An 18,820-nucleotide genomic window follows, 5' to 3' on the forward strand; every position below is an offset into this window, starting at 1 on the left:
TGAGATCGCCTTGATAGAATCTGAAATACCAGAGGGCGTTCGTGAGGTAGATAGACTCCTCTAACATCTTTTAAAGAACACTTAAAGCCAATATTTGTCATTTAATATAAAACCAAAGTGTTTATTAGTGAACCTAAATAATATGGACATGTTGCTATGTCTAACATGCTCTGTTAGGGATGTAGTTATGTGACTGCCGTCCACTTTACTGATGCTGGGATCCCGACCGATAACAGTCCAACAGTCCTTCCCTGCCTACCCCCCCTTCACCGCCGTCGACAATCAAAAGCTCGGGATCCCGCCGTCTGTATGGTGACCGGCAGGTCACCCGAACCCCACCCCCTTTTAGCATATTGGCTTGTTAAGCTTTAAGTGATTCTCTAACACAACAGTGTGACTGTTCTGCAGTGCAAGTCTGGCAAATTGTCACTGTGTGGATTGGTGTCTCCATACACAGGGGTGGCATCCGTGGTATTACAGAAACTCCAATTACTGCAATCAGCTTTTTTGTACTTTTTATTAGATTCCATGAGATCACTGACCTACAAAGTGGGTGGAGCTTCTAGTGTCTAATAGAATGGTTGTTGGGGGTGTTTAATTTTGTCCTGTGTGTTAGTAACCCTTGATTAATTTTAGTGCTAAAAAGGGTCAGTCTGGTTTCATTGTTTTCATCTTCAGAATTGCAATAAAGGGTGTTTTCAGTGTTTGCGTTTTGCTTTGGAAATTGCCTTTGTGTATTGGTGGGTACACACTAGGCGATGTGCTCGGTGAGCGACATCGCCTATTGTATCCCCGTCATGGGCCGGGCCGCCTGACGGCGGTCATACAGACTGTGCGATATCGCACCGTGACGTCATGCCGAGGCCGACTGGAGCACGCAGCTTTGGACGATGAGTCCAAATTGTGCTGCATGCACGGCTGAGACCGAGGGTCGTTAACGACTCGCATCGTTCGTCTTTAACAGCGTACACACTAGTTGATATTTTAAACGACGACGCTCAGGAAGGGTCAAAATGAGTGACGTTGTTTATCAACTAGTGTGTACGGGCCTTATGTGAGGTTATTGTTAGATGTGGTGAAGATTTAAATACTGACCGGTCTCCTGTGCTAGTTTCCTCCTCAGAGCACTGCGACCCCTGAGGAACAGAAAGTGTTTGCCTTATGGACTTGTGGGGACACTTATGACAAGGTAATAGTCCATCACGTGGCATAATCCATCCATATGGTGTGTCATATTGTCATCATGAGATTATAAACCATATTGCCCCCTGCTGGGTAAAGTTAATCATTGCTCCATTTGCATCTTTGTGCCATAGGAGAGACGGGCACTACTGGAACTCTTCTCCAAAGGGCACAGACTGCGCAGGAACATGATCCAGGCACGGCTGAGCCAGGAGTTTGGAGAAAGTCTTGGCAAACCGCAGCTGGATAAGGTGCTGAAGGTATGACGTGTGAAAGGGATTATAAACCTCTTTGTAAGCACAGTTCCGGCAAACTGTTTTAATTGGCTTAATGGCTCAGTCGTGTGTTTACCAACACTAAGGGTTTATTTTAACACTTCTGATGCCACTTAAACTCCTACAGTGCCTTTCATAGTGAACATCACATACCATTATTTGTATAGAAGAGCATGTACTGTATACTGTCTTAGCCAGATTGAATAATGGATATCTATCGCGTAGCTAGAGAAGGAAGGGTAGCACAGGTTTTGCAATGGCAGTAGTGAGCACAGTCTCATAAGTTGTTACACTGTAGAAACCAACATGCAGCAAGTATATTTAAAAGCATTTTAGAGTGATCTCATTTCAGTGGTTCTTTATTTAGTAAGACACTGATGCTTGTGAAAAATACAATACCATAGCCTATTTCCAAAGGCATTTATACTTAAAATAGATTTTTAATTTAATTATTAATTTAACAGTTTAAACATGTCGTTTTGACACTAACTAAATGTATTACTGTATTTGTCAGCTGGCTTATTGTGTATTTGGACTTGGTTGTTTTCTCTACTCTGTAATATGACACTTCTGGTTTATGGATACATTTGCATCCAATGCAGAACTGTTTCATAACCAAGCCCAATCTAAATAATCTGCTTTGTCTGGTGATTTAAATATAGGGCTTTAAAGTACAAAATGTATTTTTGTCATCCACTGGGGAACACTGATTTTACATTGCCTACTACCATCTATACCACATTGTAAAACCAAACACATTGTTTGAAGGTCACATATCCTTTTGCATGACTGTATTTGAAGAAAGTAAATAAGTAATGTTTATCAATTGTTTTATTGTTGTTTTTTAGTTTGCATTCTATCTGCGATGTCATCATAACAATGTGTGTCTTCGGCAAAGGGTAACTTGTACATAAAATATTTGGTGTTGATTTTGCAGGACTGCTGTGTGTGTTATGGAGCTATGTGGTATCTTAAAGGAACGGTACAAACTTGATGCTATCTGGAACCTGGCAGTAGATGAAGAACATACCTGAGCGCAGGCTGTACCTGCTCTGGATTGTAACATGTCAGGCTCTTGCACAGTCACACAACCGTTACCAATGGGATGAGATGCAGCCGGCTCGATGGCCTATAGTGGACAGAGCAGTCCGAGGAAGGAAGCTGCTCTGTTGAGATGTTTACTTTTTGCTTTTATATCTTTTTCATTCTCTAACCCCAGTAAATGCACAGAAGTATGCACAACCAAAGGAAGAGAGGATGGTGTTACATTTACCCATTTAGTGCCAACAAGTTGGATGATGTACAGAAACAATATGGAGTAATAGCAGCCGGAATCTATTAGACATAAAGATGAACTCTCATAAACAAATGTGTGCGTGCTTTTCTCCACTTCATTCAGTATGTCAGGCACTGATTGGCTGCCCAACTTTCACCGGCCTAGTTACAGTGGAAGCTGCCATTTTGTGCACAAAAATTCAATATTTATCAAAATTGAGCCTGTGGGTCGCTAACAACTGACATGGAGGTATCTTGTGATGTCACCAGCTGATAGGGAATTGGTAGGCTGAAGATTCAGCCCATAATATGGCATCATCCACTGTGTGTAGGCCCACGTTAGAGCTTGGGGATTTGGCCATTTCACTTACTGTCAGTGATCCATTAGGAATTTTTCAAACTGTTTTCCCATTTCTGTATTTAATTTTTTATGATAACTGTATGATATTTAAAATATTAGAAAAAAATGGTTAACTACTTAATCCTTATATTTTGCTTAATTTAATACGGACGTGTAGTTGACCGTGTATTCTGGATTGACACTGGGAGGTGCCTTTTCTGTCTATACACAAAAAGCCAGTTGGCCCCTTAAATAACTGTAACAGACACATCTGGTACCCAAAAACAAATGCATGGAGAAAAGGCTGATCATTGGTTAATTAATTTAATAATGACCTTTTTATGTAAAACATTTCCTAATGAAAAATAAAGTAGATTGGATCATATGTATTTACTATCTTTAGGTAACATCCTCCAGTTTAAAATATGCATTACTAGTCTGGAGGGAAGTATTTTTGTTGTCTCTGAACCCCAAAAAAAAAGAACCTGCGTTTATGAACCCCAACACCCGACCAAAACCCTTTCTTTTTTTTTTTCTTTTTTTTTCTTTTTAAACTTGTTACCAAGACAAGCTGGAGGTAGCAGTTTTGCGGAATAACCATATTTGATGAGGTTGGATCCAGTGACTTTACTGAGGTTCCTCATAAAACACACTCATGTGGCAGTAATATACCTGGTGGCTGTAAGCTGTAGTCATGAGACTAGTGACTAAAGCAGGGATGGGGAACCTTTGACACTCCAGCTGTTGTTGAACTACACATACCAGCATGCCTTGCTACAGTTTTGCTATTTGGCGATGCTAAAACTGTTGCAGGGCATGCTGGGATGTGTAGTTCAACAGCTGGTGGGCCAAAGGTTCCCCATCCCTGGACTAAAGCATATGTTCTCAAACTCTGTCCTCCGGACCCCAAATAATGTTTTCCAGATCTCCTCATAGAGTGGCAGATGTACTAAGCCTTTGAGAGACAGTGCCAGCCAATCAGCTTCTAACTACCATGTTACAGGCTGTTTTTAAGGCTGTGTTTGAACGACAGGAGCTGATTGGTTGGTAGTTTATCTCTCTCCTTATCACTCTCTAAGGTCTAGTGCATCTGCCTCATAATGACAAGTGAAATAATTAACTTCTGTAGACCTTTTGCAATGTGCCAGAGCAATGACTACACCTGTGCACCTGCTAAGTGACTTGGAAAACATCATCTGGGGTCCTGAGAATTGAGTTTGGGAATCACTGCACTAAAGCTATAAGTGGCTGCCTCTTGTATGTGTAGACAGTAAGTGTTACTGTAAGGAGGAAAATCACACCATTAAATATTTCTTGGGCATTTCTGTAAAACTGTTACCCTTTTTTTTCTGTTTGTTAATGTCTACAAAGGTAGCAAATTCATGGTGCCTGTTGTCAGATCTTATTGGCAGCTAAGTTGCTAATTGTTTTGTTCAAAGAGCAAACTGGTTGCTGGGAAAATTGATTTTCAACTGTTCTTCATGAAGTGATGTGTAAAATATTAACCTTGTGGTTACACCAGGGTTGTGCACATACATGGTTGTTTATATCAGCCCAACTTGTGACAAATTCAGGAGCGAGGGAGACTCTGTGCTCTGTGGAGAGGCAGATTGACCGTACATTGCTTTACAGAGGAGAATGACAGAAATGGGTGGCAAACTAGGGCATGTTATGTCAGGTCTGTACTCTGCTTTATTACTCACCATGGCAGAGAACCCTCCTCTTCTGAATGTTGCACTTTCCATAGAGATTAGTCTTCATCCACCAAAAAACAGAATTAAGAGGATTAATAATAATCTCTTAAACTGGGCATCCACTATACAATTATCTGGCAGATAATCTGTGGTTGGAATGAAAACCTGGTAATGGATGAGAGCAACTGACAATCGACCATTTGCTCCCAAACACTGGAAAATGGACAAAACCTGTCCTTGACTTAACCAATTTGTATAAACGACAAATGATCGATTGTCAGTTGCTTTTATCCATTACCAGGTTTTCATTCCAACCACAGATTATCTGATGGATAATTGTATAGTGTATGCCCAGCTTTAGTTATATGTTGAATATATCTTGATAGGCCTCTGACTACCCAGATTTGTGGCATTCCACCTCTAGGTTGTCTTTACAAATGGTGCACTTCTGATATATTAGCTGTATGAACGTATTTGGGTCTCCCAAACTCTGTCCTCAAGGTATAATCAATCTGACTGAGCTACTAATTATGTCACCTATGCATTGATATCCTTAAAACCTGGACTGTTAGGGTGTCTTGAGGACCAAATTTGGGAACCATTGATATGGTATGGAGTAACGCAATCCGCTTAAAATGAAATTGTCTTGTAGGCTCACATTTCTCTCCATACACTTTCAATGTAGGTTCTCCTATGGCAGAAAATGGTCTATAGGTTCCCCTACGGAATTTTATGTTGATAATCAATTTCAACCAATTTTTAGTAGCACTTTTTACCATCATAATGACATCGGGGTTGGAAGCTGTTTACGGTTTTCTTCCATCTAACTCTATTAATAGGAGGACAACAGTCCCTTGTTCCTGAGAACCTCTCTCTAACCAAAGCTGCTCCTCCACAAACTGACAACTTTCTATCAGGAACAATGGGACATGTCTAGTAACAAATTATATCCATGTTTACATTCAATATTAACCAAGCATTTCCTAGTACATCTGCTCTTGCACAATGAGCCGACAGCTCTGATATTACGGATCTGTTGTAGAGAATGGCCTTAACATTTTTCTACTGCAATGAAATGAGAGATTGGAAAGCCAGCCTGGCTTGTTGTGAAAATAAAATATATCAAAAAATAAAAATGGTTCATTTTACAATTTCCTTCATCCTTGTTTCTTTTATTTATTTTTTTATTACGCGCAAAGAGCAATTATCAGAGCGCCGGGGGCTTGGATTGGAAACAAAAAAAGACTATGATAAATGCTAACATCTGGAAAGATGAAGGAAAGCGAGTATGAGGCTTGGCAAGTGCCATTGGGTTTTATTATATTTTACATTAACAGTACAATACAAGAATAGCACCTATTCATATAGACATAACTAAATTATAAGTGTTATAAAGTCAATGTATATCCATAATACAGCCATCTCAAGCCCATTGTGATGATCTACAGTAACTTTAGATACTAATTTAGAGCAGTTTCTCCAACCTTGGACCACAAGGCACACTAACAGTCCAGGTTTTAGTTATTTCCGTGGTTGAGCACAGATGGTTAAATCAAAATAATGGCGTTACAATTTGTCACCTGTGCTCAAATATGGCTATCCTTAAATCCTGTACTGGCAGGGTTTTGCAGACTGTAGTTAATTGATAAATGGAAAATAACCTCACTATTAAAGTGGGTTGTCACGCGCTTGATGCGAGTAGGTTCTCTCAGCAGCTATATAAACAAATGGATAGTCAATCCAACCATAGACATATATATACATAAAAAGTATACAGCGCTATAAAGGTATAAGCAGCCAGGTGTAGATGATGTATAATGTTAGAATTTATTTAAATATATGTTGTTCAATATTTCTCAGTAAAACAACTAAAACATTAAAATTGGAGCTATTCATGAAAGTGGATAACAACCAGTCTCTGGTAAATTAGGACATATAAGGACTAAATAATAATTATCCAGTGGTAGGTGGACCTGGAAGGTGTTTAGCCTTTTAAGTGGGATGGAATGTTGCACAATATTTACCACTCTTAAAGATTAATTGTTCCCTTAGCGGTGGTTCAGATGGCACAGGCTCCAACGCAAGAAGTGAAGGGATTGAAGAAGTGGATAACCAGCAGGATGGCACACCATAGAATGAATCCCAGGCTAAAGCCCAGTACCCACGGGCCAATGCAGGAGAGATGTCTCTCCTGCCGCTCAGCACAGCGCGATCTGTGCTGAGCGTGCGGGGGGGGGGGGGAGACTGGGGGGGCGCTCATTTCACCCAGCGGGTGAAATGAGCGACCCGCTAGATTGGCCTGCACGGCAGGCCAATCTAGCAGCAGCGATAGCGATGCGCTGGGCTGCGCATCGCTATCGCTGTAGGAGCTACACACGGAGCGATCCTGCTTAAATTCTAAGCAATCTAGTCAGATTGCTTAGAATATCGCTTCGTGAGTACCCCCCTTTAGAGGTCCACTGTCCGATATTCTGGATGTCCCAAATGAAGTCCTTTTAATGATCCAAAATGTCAGTCCTGACGCGTTTCGCTGTCACAAGGGGCAGCTTTGTCAAAGGTATAGCTCCTAGCTCCATAATTCCCATTTTTATAGGGATGTCAATTACACATAATCATCACACCTGTCTGCAATCATTGAAATTTCATATATATACAATTTCATTAAAATACAATATTTTCAAACAATATAGCTATATGAGGCAAAACTATTTATTTATAAATTATTTATCTTTAAAAACGAGTATACGAAATACTTAAAATTAATAAACTTCCTAATAATTAATAGTCACATGATATTTCACTCAAACACTAGGTGGCATACTATCTCCAAATTCAATGAGCTTCTTTGTCCTCAGAACATTTCTCACTCTAGTGCAGGGGTGGGCAATTATTTCAGCTGGGGGGCCGCTTAACACTTCCAACGAATATTCGAGGGCCACACACAAAATACTCAAAAAGAGTCCCCTTTTTACACATTACGGCAGATAGCGTCCCCTTTTTACACATTACGGCAGACATTGTTCCCCTTTTTACACATTACGGCAGACTGCGTCCACTTTTTACACATTACGGTAGACATCATCCCCCTTTTTACACATTACAGCAGACAGCGCCCCCGTTTTTACACATTACGGCAGACATTGTTCCCCTTTTTACACATTACAGCAGACTGCGTCCACTTTTTACACATTACGGCAGACATCATCCCCCTTTTTACACATTACAGCAGACAGCGCCCCCGTTTTTACACATTACGGCAGACATTGTCCCCCTTTTTACACATTACGGCAGACTGCGTCCACTTTTTACACATTACGGCAGACTGCGTCCCCTTTTTACACATTACGGCAGACATCGTCCCCCTTTTTACACATTACAGCAGATAGTGCCTCCGTTTTTACACATTATGGCAGACATCATCCCCCTTTTTACACATTACGGCAGACAGTCCCTACCCCCCTATCCCCTCCCTCCCCTAAACCCATATTGTAGTTTTTAACTCAGCTGCCTCCCCACCCCTAAACCTATATGGCAGCTTAAGCAGTGATCCAGGGGCTGGCAGGACAGGGGGTTTACCTGTTCGTCACAGTGGCAGACGATCCCCGCTGTCCGATGATGCCGCCTGGAGTCACTGCTGATGTGGCCTCTTGCTCCCGCTCGCTGGCCGCTGCTTCTTCTCCTCACTCAGCCGCCAAGCGCAGTGCCCGCCCCCCGTGCCGCCCAGCGCGCTTGGTAACAGAGGAAATCCCGGTCAGCTGACCTTGTGACGTGACCGGGATTTCCTCAGCGGCGCCTCGTCTGAGAACAGTGCAATGACAAGCGGCCTGTCGGGCCGCTTGTCATTGCACTCTAATGGGGCACAGCGGGCCAGGCACGATCGGTCCGCGGGCCGCATCCGGCCCGCGGGCCGCCTGTTGCCCACCCCTACTCTAGTGGCTAGAGAAAATCCGGTCATGTGACACACTCATCACGAGTCACATGATCGGTATTCATTTCCATAAACAAATCCAATGTGATCCGGTCATGTGACTTTTTAGACACATGACCGTAATCTGCAGCCTCCCCAAATAACGTTATTTAATACTGACCACACAATCGTGGTCATGTGACGTACGCATCATCAACCCGGGTCCGCAATCGCGGTCATGTGATATGCGCATCACTAACCACATGACTCGTACATTCCCCCATATAATGATGGCATCTGTCTCTCGATCACGTGGTGATCAGTGTCAAGTCAATCACTTACATAGGCGCAGGCTGTGGTAATGTTATTTCTCTGACGTCCTAGTGGATGCTGGGAACTCCGTAAGGACCATGGGGAATAGACGGGCTCCGCAGGAGACTGGGCACTCTTAAAAGAAAGATTAGGTACTATATCTGGTGTGCACTGGCTCCTCCCTCTATGCCTCTCCTCCAGACCTCAGTTAGAGTCTGTGCCCGGCCAGAGCTGGATGCACCTAGTGGGCTCTCCTGAGCTCACTAGAAAATAAAGTATTTGTTAGGTTTTTTATTTTCAGTGAGATCTGCTGGCAACAGACACTGCTACGAGGGACTGAGGGGAGAGAAGCAAACCTACCTGCTTGCAGCTAGCTTGTGCTTCTAAGGCTACTGGACACCATTAGCTCCAGAGGGATCGAACACAGGGCCCGACCTCGATCGTCCGTTCCCGGAGCCGCGCCGCCGTCCCCCTTGCAGAGCCAGAAGACGGAAGATAAAGATGAAAAACGGCGGCTGAAGACTCCTGTCTTCATTAAGGTAGCGCACAGCACTGCAGCTGTGCGCCATTGCTCCCATAGCACACCACACACTCCGGTCACTGTTGGGTGCAGGGCGCTGGGGGGTGCGCCCTGGGCAGCAATTAGTTTACCTTTTTCGCACAAATGGCACATAATACAGTGTATAACACTGTATATGTGCAAAAACCTCCGCCATTAACATTATAAAAAGCCGGAGAAGCCCGCCGCTGAGGGGGCGGGGCTATCTTCCTCAGCACAGCCAGCGCCATTTTCTCTTCACAGCTCCGCTGGAAGGACGCTCCCCAGGCTCTCCCCTGCAGTATCCAGTACAACAAGGGTAAAAAAAGAGAGGGGGGCACATAAATTTAGGCGCAATTTGTGTTAATAAGCAGCTATTGGGAAAAATCACTCAGTATAGTGAAAATCCCTGTGATATATAGCGCTGTGGTGTGTGCTGGCATACTCTCTCTCTCTGTCTCCCCAAAGGACTTTGTGGGGTCCTGTCCTCAGTCAGAGCATTCCCTGTGTGTGTGCGGTGTGTCAGTACGGCTGTGTCGACATGTTTAATGAGGAGGGCTACGTGGAGGCGGAGCAGGAGCCGATAAGTGTGATGTCGCCCCCTACGGGGCCGACACCGGAGTGGATGGATATGTGGAAGGTATTAACCGACAGTGTCAACTCTTTACATAAAAGGTTTGATGACGTAACAGCCTTGGGACAGCCGGCATCTCAGCCCGCGCCTGCCCAGGCGTCTCAGAGGCCATCAGGGGCTCAAAAACGCCCGCTAGCTCAGATGGCAGACACAGATGTCGACACGGAGTCTGACACCAGTGTAGACGAGGATGAGACAAATGTACAGTCCACAAGGGCCATCCGATGCATGATTACGGCAATGAAAAAAGTGTTGCACATTTCTGACATTAACCCGGTTACCACTAAAAAGGGTATTATGTTTGGGGAGAAAAAGCAGCCAGTGACTTTTCCCCCATCTGATGAATTAAATGAATTGTGTGAAGAAGCGTGGTGTTCCCCTGATAAGAAACTAGTGATTTCTAAGAGGTTACTGATGGCGTACCCTTTCCCGCCAACGGATAGGTTACGCTGGGAGACATCCCCTAGGGAGGACAAGGCGCTTACACGATTATCTAAAAGGGTGGCACTGCCGTCTCAGGATACGGCCGCCCTAAAGGAGCCTGCAGATAGAAAGCAGGAGGCTATCCTGAAGTCTGTATATACACACTCAGGTACTATACGGAGACCTGCTATTGCTTCAGCATGGATGTGTAGTGCTGCAGCAGCATGGTCTGATACCCTGTCAGACAACATTGATACCCTTGACAGGGATGCTATTTTGCTAACCATAGAGCATATAAAGGACGTTGTCTTGTATATGAGGGTTGCACAGAGGGACATTTGCCGGCTGGCATCTAGAATTAATGCAATGTCCATTTCTGCCAGGAGAGTATTATGGACTCGGCAGTGGACAGGTGATGCTGATTCTAAAAGGCACATGGAGGTTTTGCCTTATAAGGGTGAGGAATTGTTTGGGGACGGTCTCTCGGACCTCGTATCCACAGCAACAGCTGGGAAGTCGACTTTTTTACCTCAGGTTCCCTCACAGCCTAAGAAAGCTCCGAATTATCAAGTACAGTCCTTTCGGCCTCAGAAAGGCAAGCGGGTCAGAGGCGCATCCTTTCTGCCCAGAGGCAGGGGTAGAGGAAAAAAGCTGCACCAGACAGCCAGTTCCCAGGAACAAATATCCTCCCCTGCTTCCACTAAGTCCACCGCATGACGCTGGGGCTCCACAGGTGGAGCCAGGTGCGGTGGGGGCGCGTCTCCGGAACTTCAGCGACCAGTGGGTTCGCTCACAGGTGGATCTCTGGGTTCTACAAGTGGTATCTCAGGGATACATGCTGGAGTTCGAGGCGACTCCCCCTCGCCGTTACCTCAAATCAGCCTTGCCAGCGGCTCCCAGGGAAAGGGAGGTAGTGCTGGCGGCTATTCACAAGCTGTACCTTCAGCAGGCGATAATCAAGGTTCCCCTCCTTCAACAGGGACGGGGTTACTATTCCACAATGTTTGTGGTACCGAAACCAGACGGTTCGGCGAGACCCATTCTAAATTTAAAATCCTTGAACACTTATGTAAGGAAGTTCAAGTTCAAAATGGAATCGCTCAGGGCGGTTATTGCAAGCCTGGAAGAGGGGGATTTTATGGTGTCGCTGGACATCAAGGACGCTTATCTGCATGTCCCCATTTACCCACCTCACCAGGAGTACCTCAGGTTTGTGGTACAGGACTGTCCTTACCAATTCCAGACGTTGCCGTTTGGTCTGTCCACGGCACCGAGGGTATTTACCAAGGTAATGGCCGAAATGATGATACTTCTTCGGAAGAAGGGAGTTATAATTATCCCGTACTTGGACGATCTCCTTATTAAAGGCGAGGTCCAAGGAGCAGTTGTTAGTCAACGTAGCACTATCTCGGGAAGTGCTGCAACAGCACAGCTGGATTCTGAATATCCCAAAGTCGCAGCTGATTCCTGCGACGCGTCTGCTGTTCTTGGGCATGATTCTGGACACAGAACAGAAGAAGGTGTTTCTCCCGGTGGAGAAGGCCCAGGAATTGTCATCTCTGGTCAGGGACCTCCTGAAACCAAAACAGGTGTCGGTGCATCACTGCACGCGAATCCTGGGATAGATGGTAGCTTCTTACGAAGCAATTCCCTTCGGCAGGTTCCATGCAAGGATGCAGAGTGCTCATCTTCTCGAGGGCCGCAGATTCGGCATACAGGACTGGTCCTGGTGACCACGGATGCAAGCCTCCGAGGTTGGGGGGCAGTCACTCAGGGAAGGAACTTCCAAGGACAGTGGTCAAGTCAGGAGACTTCCCTTCACATAAATATTCTGGAACTAAGGGCCATTTACAACGCCCTGCGTCAAGCAGAACCCCTGCTTCAAAACTAACCGGTGCTGATTCAGTCAGACAACATCACGGCGGTCGCCCATGTAAACCGACAGGGCGGCACAAGAAGCAGGATGGCGATGGCAGAAGCCACAAGGATTCTTCGATGGGCGGAGAATCACGTGCTAGCACTGTCAGCAGTGTTCATTCCGGGAGTGGACAACTGGGAAGCAGACTTCCTCAGCAGGCACGACCTCCACCTGGGAGAGTGGGGACTTCATCCAGAAGTCTTCACGCTGATTGTAAATCGTTGGGAACGGCCACAGGTAGACATGATGGCGTCCCGTCTCAACAAAAACTAAAAAAATATTGCGCCAGGTCAAGAGACCCTCAGGCGATAGCTGTGGACGCACTAGTGACACCGTGGGTGTACCAGTCGGTTTATGTGTTCCCTCCTCTTCCTCTCATACCCAAGGTACTGAGGATAGTAAGAAAGAGAGGAGTAAGAACTATACTCATCGTTCCGGATTGGCCAAGAAGAACTTGGTACCCAGAACTACAAGAAATGATCTCAGAGGACCCATGGCCTCTGCCTCTCAGACAGGACCTGTTACAGCAGGGGCCCTGTCTGTTCCAAGACTTACCGCGGCTGCGTTTGACGGCATGGCGGTTGAACGCCGGATCCTAACGAAAAGGGCATTCCAGATGAAGTGATTCCTACGCTGATAAAGGCTAGGAAAGACGTGACAGCACAACATTATCACCGTATATGGCGAAAATATGTTGCTTGGTGTGAGGCCAGGAAGGCCCCTACAGAGGAATTCCAGCTGGGTCAATTCCTGCACTTCCTACAGTCAGGAGTGACTATGGGCCTAAAATTAGGATCCATAAAGGTCCAGATTTCGGCCCTATCTATTTTCTTTCAAAAAGAACTGGCTTCACTGCCTGAAGTTCAGACGTTTGTTAAGGGAGTGCTGCATATTCAGCCCCCTTTTTTGCCTCCAGTGGCACCTTGGGATCTTAACGTTGTGTTGGATTTCCTGAAATCCCACTGGTTTGAGCCACTTAAGACCATGGAGCTAAAATATCTCACGTGGAAAGTGGTCATGCTATTGGCCTTAGCTTCGGCTAGGCGTGTGTCAGAATTGGCGGCTTTGTCTTGTAAAAGCCCTTATCTGATCTTCCATATGGACAGGGCAGAATTGAGGACTCGTCCCCAATTTCTCCCTAAGGTGGTATCAGCGTTTCATTTGAACCAACCTATTGTGGTGCCTGCGGCTACTAGGGACTTGGAGGACTCCAAGTTACTAGATGTAGTCAGGGCTTTGAAAATCTATGTAGCCAGGACGGCTGGAGTCAGGAAAACTGACTCGCTGTTTATCCTGCATGCGCCCAACAAGCTGGGTGCTCCTGCTTCAAAGCAAACTATTGCGCACTGGATCTGTAACACGATTCAGCAAGCTCATTCTGCGGCAGGATTGCCGCATCCTAAATCGGTAAAAGCCCATTCCACAAGGAAGGTGGGCTCTTCTTGGGCGGCTGCCCGAGGGGTCTCGGCTTTACAGCTTTGCCGAGCTGCTACTTGGTCGGGTTCAAACACATTTGCTAAGTTCTACAAGTTTGATACCCTGGCTGAGGAGGACCTTGAGTTTGCTCATTCGGTGCTGCAGAGTCATCCGCACTCTCCCGCCCGTTTGGGAGCTTTGGTATAATCCCCATGGTCCTTACGGAGTTCCCAGCATCCACTAGGACGTCAGAGAAAATAAGAATTTACTCACCGGTAATTCTATTTCTCGTAGTCCGTAGTGGATGCTGGGCGCCCGTCCCAAGTGCGGACTCCCTGCAATACATGTATATAGTTATTGCTTAACTAAAGGGTTATTGTTATGAGCCATCTGTTACTGAGGCTCAGTTGTTGTTCATACTGTTAACTGGGTATGGTTATCACGAGTTGTACAGTGTGATTGGTGTGGCTGGTATGAGTCTTACCCTGGATTCCAAATCCTTTCCTTGTAATGTCAGCTCTTCCGGGCACAGTTTCCCTAATTGAGGTCTGGAGGAGGGGCATAGAGGGAGGAGCCAGTGCACACCAGATATAGTACCTAATCTTTCTTTTAAGAGTGCCCAGTCTCCTGCGGAGCCCGTCTATTCCCCATGGTCCTTACGGTGTTCCCAGCATCCACTACGGACTACGAGAAATAGAATTACCGGTGAGTAAATTCTTATTTTATCTCCGATCACGTGATCGTCAATCCGCAACCCACGTGATCAGTCCTAAGCCAATAGAATGGGCACATTCCACATCTTATGCTTCCTTATATCTCTCGATCACATGGTTTGCGAGTCCGCAACTCACGTGATCAGTGTCGAGTCAATCACTTACATAAGCGCAGGCTGTGGTAATGGTATTTATCTCCGATCACATGATCGTCTGTCCACAACCCACGTGATCAGTTCTAAACCAATATGATGGGCACATTTCACATCTTATACTTCCTTATACACAATATTCTTGTTGTCATGGCAACCTATAATAATACCTCAATTTAAATTTTTATCTTCTATCTCGGACTCAGATACACAAATTGATACACAGTTTAAATCTATATATATCTCTTATTATAACATCATCTTTAGCCTATTTTATTTCATTAATAATATTGTGATATATATATAGAAAATATAGCACCAATATAATCAGACAAAATACAGGTTGAGTATCCCTTATCCAAAATGCTTGGGACCAGAGGTATTTTGGATATGGGATTTTTCCGTATTTTGGAATAATTGCATACCATAATGATATATCATGGTGATGGGACCTAAATCTAAGCACAGAATGCATTTATGTTACATATACACCTTATACACAACGCCTGAAGGTCATTTTTAGCCAATATTTTTTGTAACTTTGTGCATTAAACAAAGTGTGTGTACATTCACACAATTCATTTATGTTTCATATACACCTCATACACACAGCCTGAAGGTCATTTAATACAATATTTTTAATAACTGTGTGTATTAAACAAAGTTTGTGTGCATTGAGCCATCCAAAAACAAAGGTTTCACTATCTCACTCTCACGCAAAAAAGTCCGTATTTCGGAATATTCCGTATTTCGGAATATTTGGATATGGGATACTCAACCTGTATGTATGTATGTATGTATGTATGTGTGTGTATGTATATATATATATATATATATATATATATATATACACACACAGTAAAAACACTCATTAAATAATCCATCATAACAAATAAAGTCACTATCTTATAAAAAGTTGTGCGCACCTATCATTCATCTTCCAGAATATATGATCTTTATAAAAGGCAGATATTTATGACAAGTATTTACAGTACAGCATTCAATTCCATATCCTCATTCAGTCCATGAGGGTGGAAAGCATTCATTTTAAAAATCCACTAGATTTCCTGTTTCTGTAATCTTTTAAACCTATCTCCTCCTCGCTTCGTAATGGGAATGTATTCTAAACAGGTGAGTTTTAGCGTACTTGGGTCACTGTAATGATAATTTACATAATGTCTTGAAACACTATGATGTAATTTTTATTGATAATGTTGCGTCTGTGTTCTAAGAGTCTTAATTTTATTTTTCGTGTTCTTCCTATGTAGCAGAGATTACACGGACATTGTAATAGATAGATTACCCAACTGGTCTCACAATTCATAAAGGATCTAAGTAGGTATTCTGTTCCATCAATTATACATCTTACACTTTTGGTTTTATTCAAAACATATCCACAAGTCGTGCACTCTATTACATTTATAGAATCCATGTGGTTTTGTGGGTAACCATGTGTTTAATCTATTGGATTCTTCTTGTGTTATCTCTCTTAATAGGCTTGGTGCCAATTTGTCTTTCATAGTGGTATTTTTCTTAAAAATAATCCGTGGATTTTCTGGAATCAAATCTCTTAAAATGGGGTCTTGTTGTAATATAGGGTAATTTTGTTTAACAATTTTCTTAATTTCAGCAGATCTGTTATTGTATTTAGAGATGAAAAGGACTTCCTTTAAACCCACATCTTCATCGTTTTTAGCTTTTGTTTTAAATAGTTCTTCTCTATTAATTTTTTCTACTGCTTCTAATGCTCCATCTAGGAGCTCTTGTGGATAATTACGCAATTTAAAAGAATCTACTATCTCTGTTGCCTGTTTCATAAAGACATGATGTTCTGAACAATTCTGTTTCAAACGGGTCATGTGGTTAGTGATGCGCATATCACGTGACCGCGATTGCGGACCCGGGTTGATGATGCATACGTCACATGACCACGATTGTGTGGTCAGTATTAAATAACGTTATTTGGGGAGGCTGTAGATTACGGTCATGTGTCTAAAAAGTCACATGACCGGATCACATTGGATTTGTTTATGGAAATGAATACCGATCATGTGACTCGTGATGAGTGTGTCACATGACCGGATTTTCTCTAGCCACTAGAGTGAGAAATGTTCTGAGGACAAAGAAGCTCATTGAATTTGGAGATAGTATGCCACCTAGTGTTTGAGTGAAATATCATGTGACTATTAATTATAAGGAAGTTTATTAATTTTAAGTATTTCGTATACTCGTTTTTAAAGATAAATAATTTATAAATAAATAGTTTTGCCTCATATAGCTATATTGTTTGAAAATATTGTATTTTAATGAAATTGTATATATATGAAATTTCAATGATTGCAGACAGGTGTGATGATTATGTGTAATTGACATTCCTATAAAAAGGGGAACTATGGAGCTAGGAGCTATACCTTTGACAAAGCTGCCCCTTGTGACAGCGAAACGCGTCAGAACTGACATTTTGGATCATTAAAAGGACTTCATTTGGGACATCCAGAATATCGGACAGTGGACCTCTTAGCCTGGGATTCATTCTATGGTGTGCCATCCTGCTGGTTATCCACTTCTTCAATCCCTTCACTTCTTACGTTGGAGCCTGTGCCATCTGAACCACCGCTAAGGGAACAATCCATCTTTAAGAGTGGTAAATATTGTGGAACATTCCATCCCACTTAAAAGGCTAAACACCTTCCAGGTCCACCTACCACTGGATAATATTATTTAGTCCTTATATGTCCTAATTTACCAGAGACTGGTTGTTATCCACTTTCATGAATAGCTCCAATTTTAATGTTTTAGTTGTTTTACTGAGAAATATTGAACAACATGTATTTAAATAAATTCTAACATTATACATCATCTACACCTGTCTGCTTATACCTTTTATAGCGCTGTATACTTTTTATGTATATGTAGTTAATTGATATACCTCTTTTCCACTGCTGCTAAAACCTGGGTTATATGGCCTGATAACCCAGGTGCGGCTCAGTGGAAAAGTGTTAATCCAGGTGCAGTGACCCGGCAGTCCAACCCAGCTAGCTTGTATGGTTGGTCCTGGGTCTCGGTGCATTGTAAACAGGTAAGCCAGGTCAATGCGACCTGGCACCCATTTACAACATAAGGATAAGCTGGCGCTAGGAAATTATCTAATCTACAAACGCCGGCACTGCTCACGTGTCCAGTGACGTCGTTGATCGGGTCCAGCTGCCTCTCTGAAGGGGTCTCAGCAGGGTTGCACCCAGGTTGGACCGTTGTACAAAATCCTGGGTGCGACCCTGCATTTCAGTTTCAGGGGTAGTTAGTGGGTTTTTTGGGCATCCAGGTATCCATTTTGGCTGAGCTTCCATGTTTTACTTGTCAATTTATATTGGAGTAACACGATTCATTAACTGTCCATTCCACTAGTGCTACTAGATGAATAATTTCATTTGTGTGCTATTCGTTTTCTGCCACATATAGAATAAAAGGCATTCATTTTGCTGGCTGTCGGGACACCAAAGCCGGAATCCCGACACCCGCTCAAATATTGGCGGTAGGAATCCCGACCACCGGCCAGAATCCCCACTTGGGTGGTGGTTCATCCCACTTGGGTGGTGGGAACATAACTGGTTGCCACCAGGCCCAACACGTGGCAAGCGAAGCGAGCCCACGAGGGGACATGCGCTCGCCGCCAGTATTACAGCTGTTGGGATCCCAGCGTCGGTCTACTGACAGGCGGGATATCATACTGAATCTGAATAAAAACGATTTCAGTAAGTGTCCTCATCCTTCCTGGGGCCCAATGGCTCTGCATTTCCTAGAATGCAAAGCAGATATTAGGTAACCCTAATGCATTGGCGATAAAGTCTGTGCTGTCTGATCAGAAAGTTCTTCAAAATGTAAGAAAGTTCACATTTGCTGTGAGCACTTAAGCATGTTGTTAGGCAGACTTTCCATGTTCTGTAAACTGTACAGTACATATTATTTAATGCTGTATCCTATTCCACATATTGTCCTGAAACTGCACAAGTCTGGTATCTTTGTTCACCGCTGCACCACTGC

General features: G+C 43.7%; 1 protein-coding gene across 1 annotated transcript in view; it reads left to right on the forward strand.

Moving 5' to 3' along the window:
- The window catches only part of POLR3E (RNA polymerase III subunit E), a 261,241-nt gene extending 255,320 nt beyond the window's left edge, over nucleotides 1-5,921 (forward strand). The window contains exons 19-21 of the mRNA XM_063934456.1: nucleotides 1,112-1,189; nucleotides 1,317-1,442; nucleotides 2,395-5,921. Of these exons, the coding sequence (XP_063790526.1) occupies nucleotides 1,112-1,189; nucleotides 1,317-1,442; nucleotides 2,395-2,451 (261 nt within the window). The 3' untranslated portion in view covers nucleotides 2,452-5,921. The remainder of the gene's footprint in view (nucleotides 1-1,111; nucleotides 1,190-1,316; nucleotides 1,443-2,394) is intronic.
- The last annotated feature ends 12,899 nt before the right edge of the window (nucleotides 5,922-18,820 follow it).

This window comes from Pseudophryne corroboree, chromosome 7 (assembly GCF_028390025.1).
Source record: "Pseudophryne corroboree isolate aPseCor3 chromosome 7, aPseCor3.hap2, whole genome shotgun sequence".
In the NCBI taxonomy this organism is placed as follows: domain Eukaryota; kingdom Metazoa; phylum Chordata; class Amphibia; order Anura; family Myobatrachidae; genus Pseudophryne; species Pseudophryne corroboree.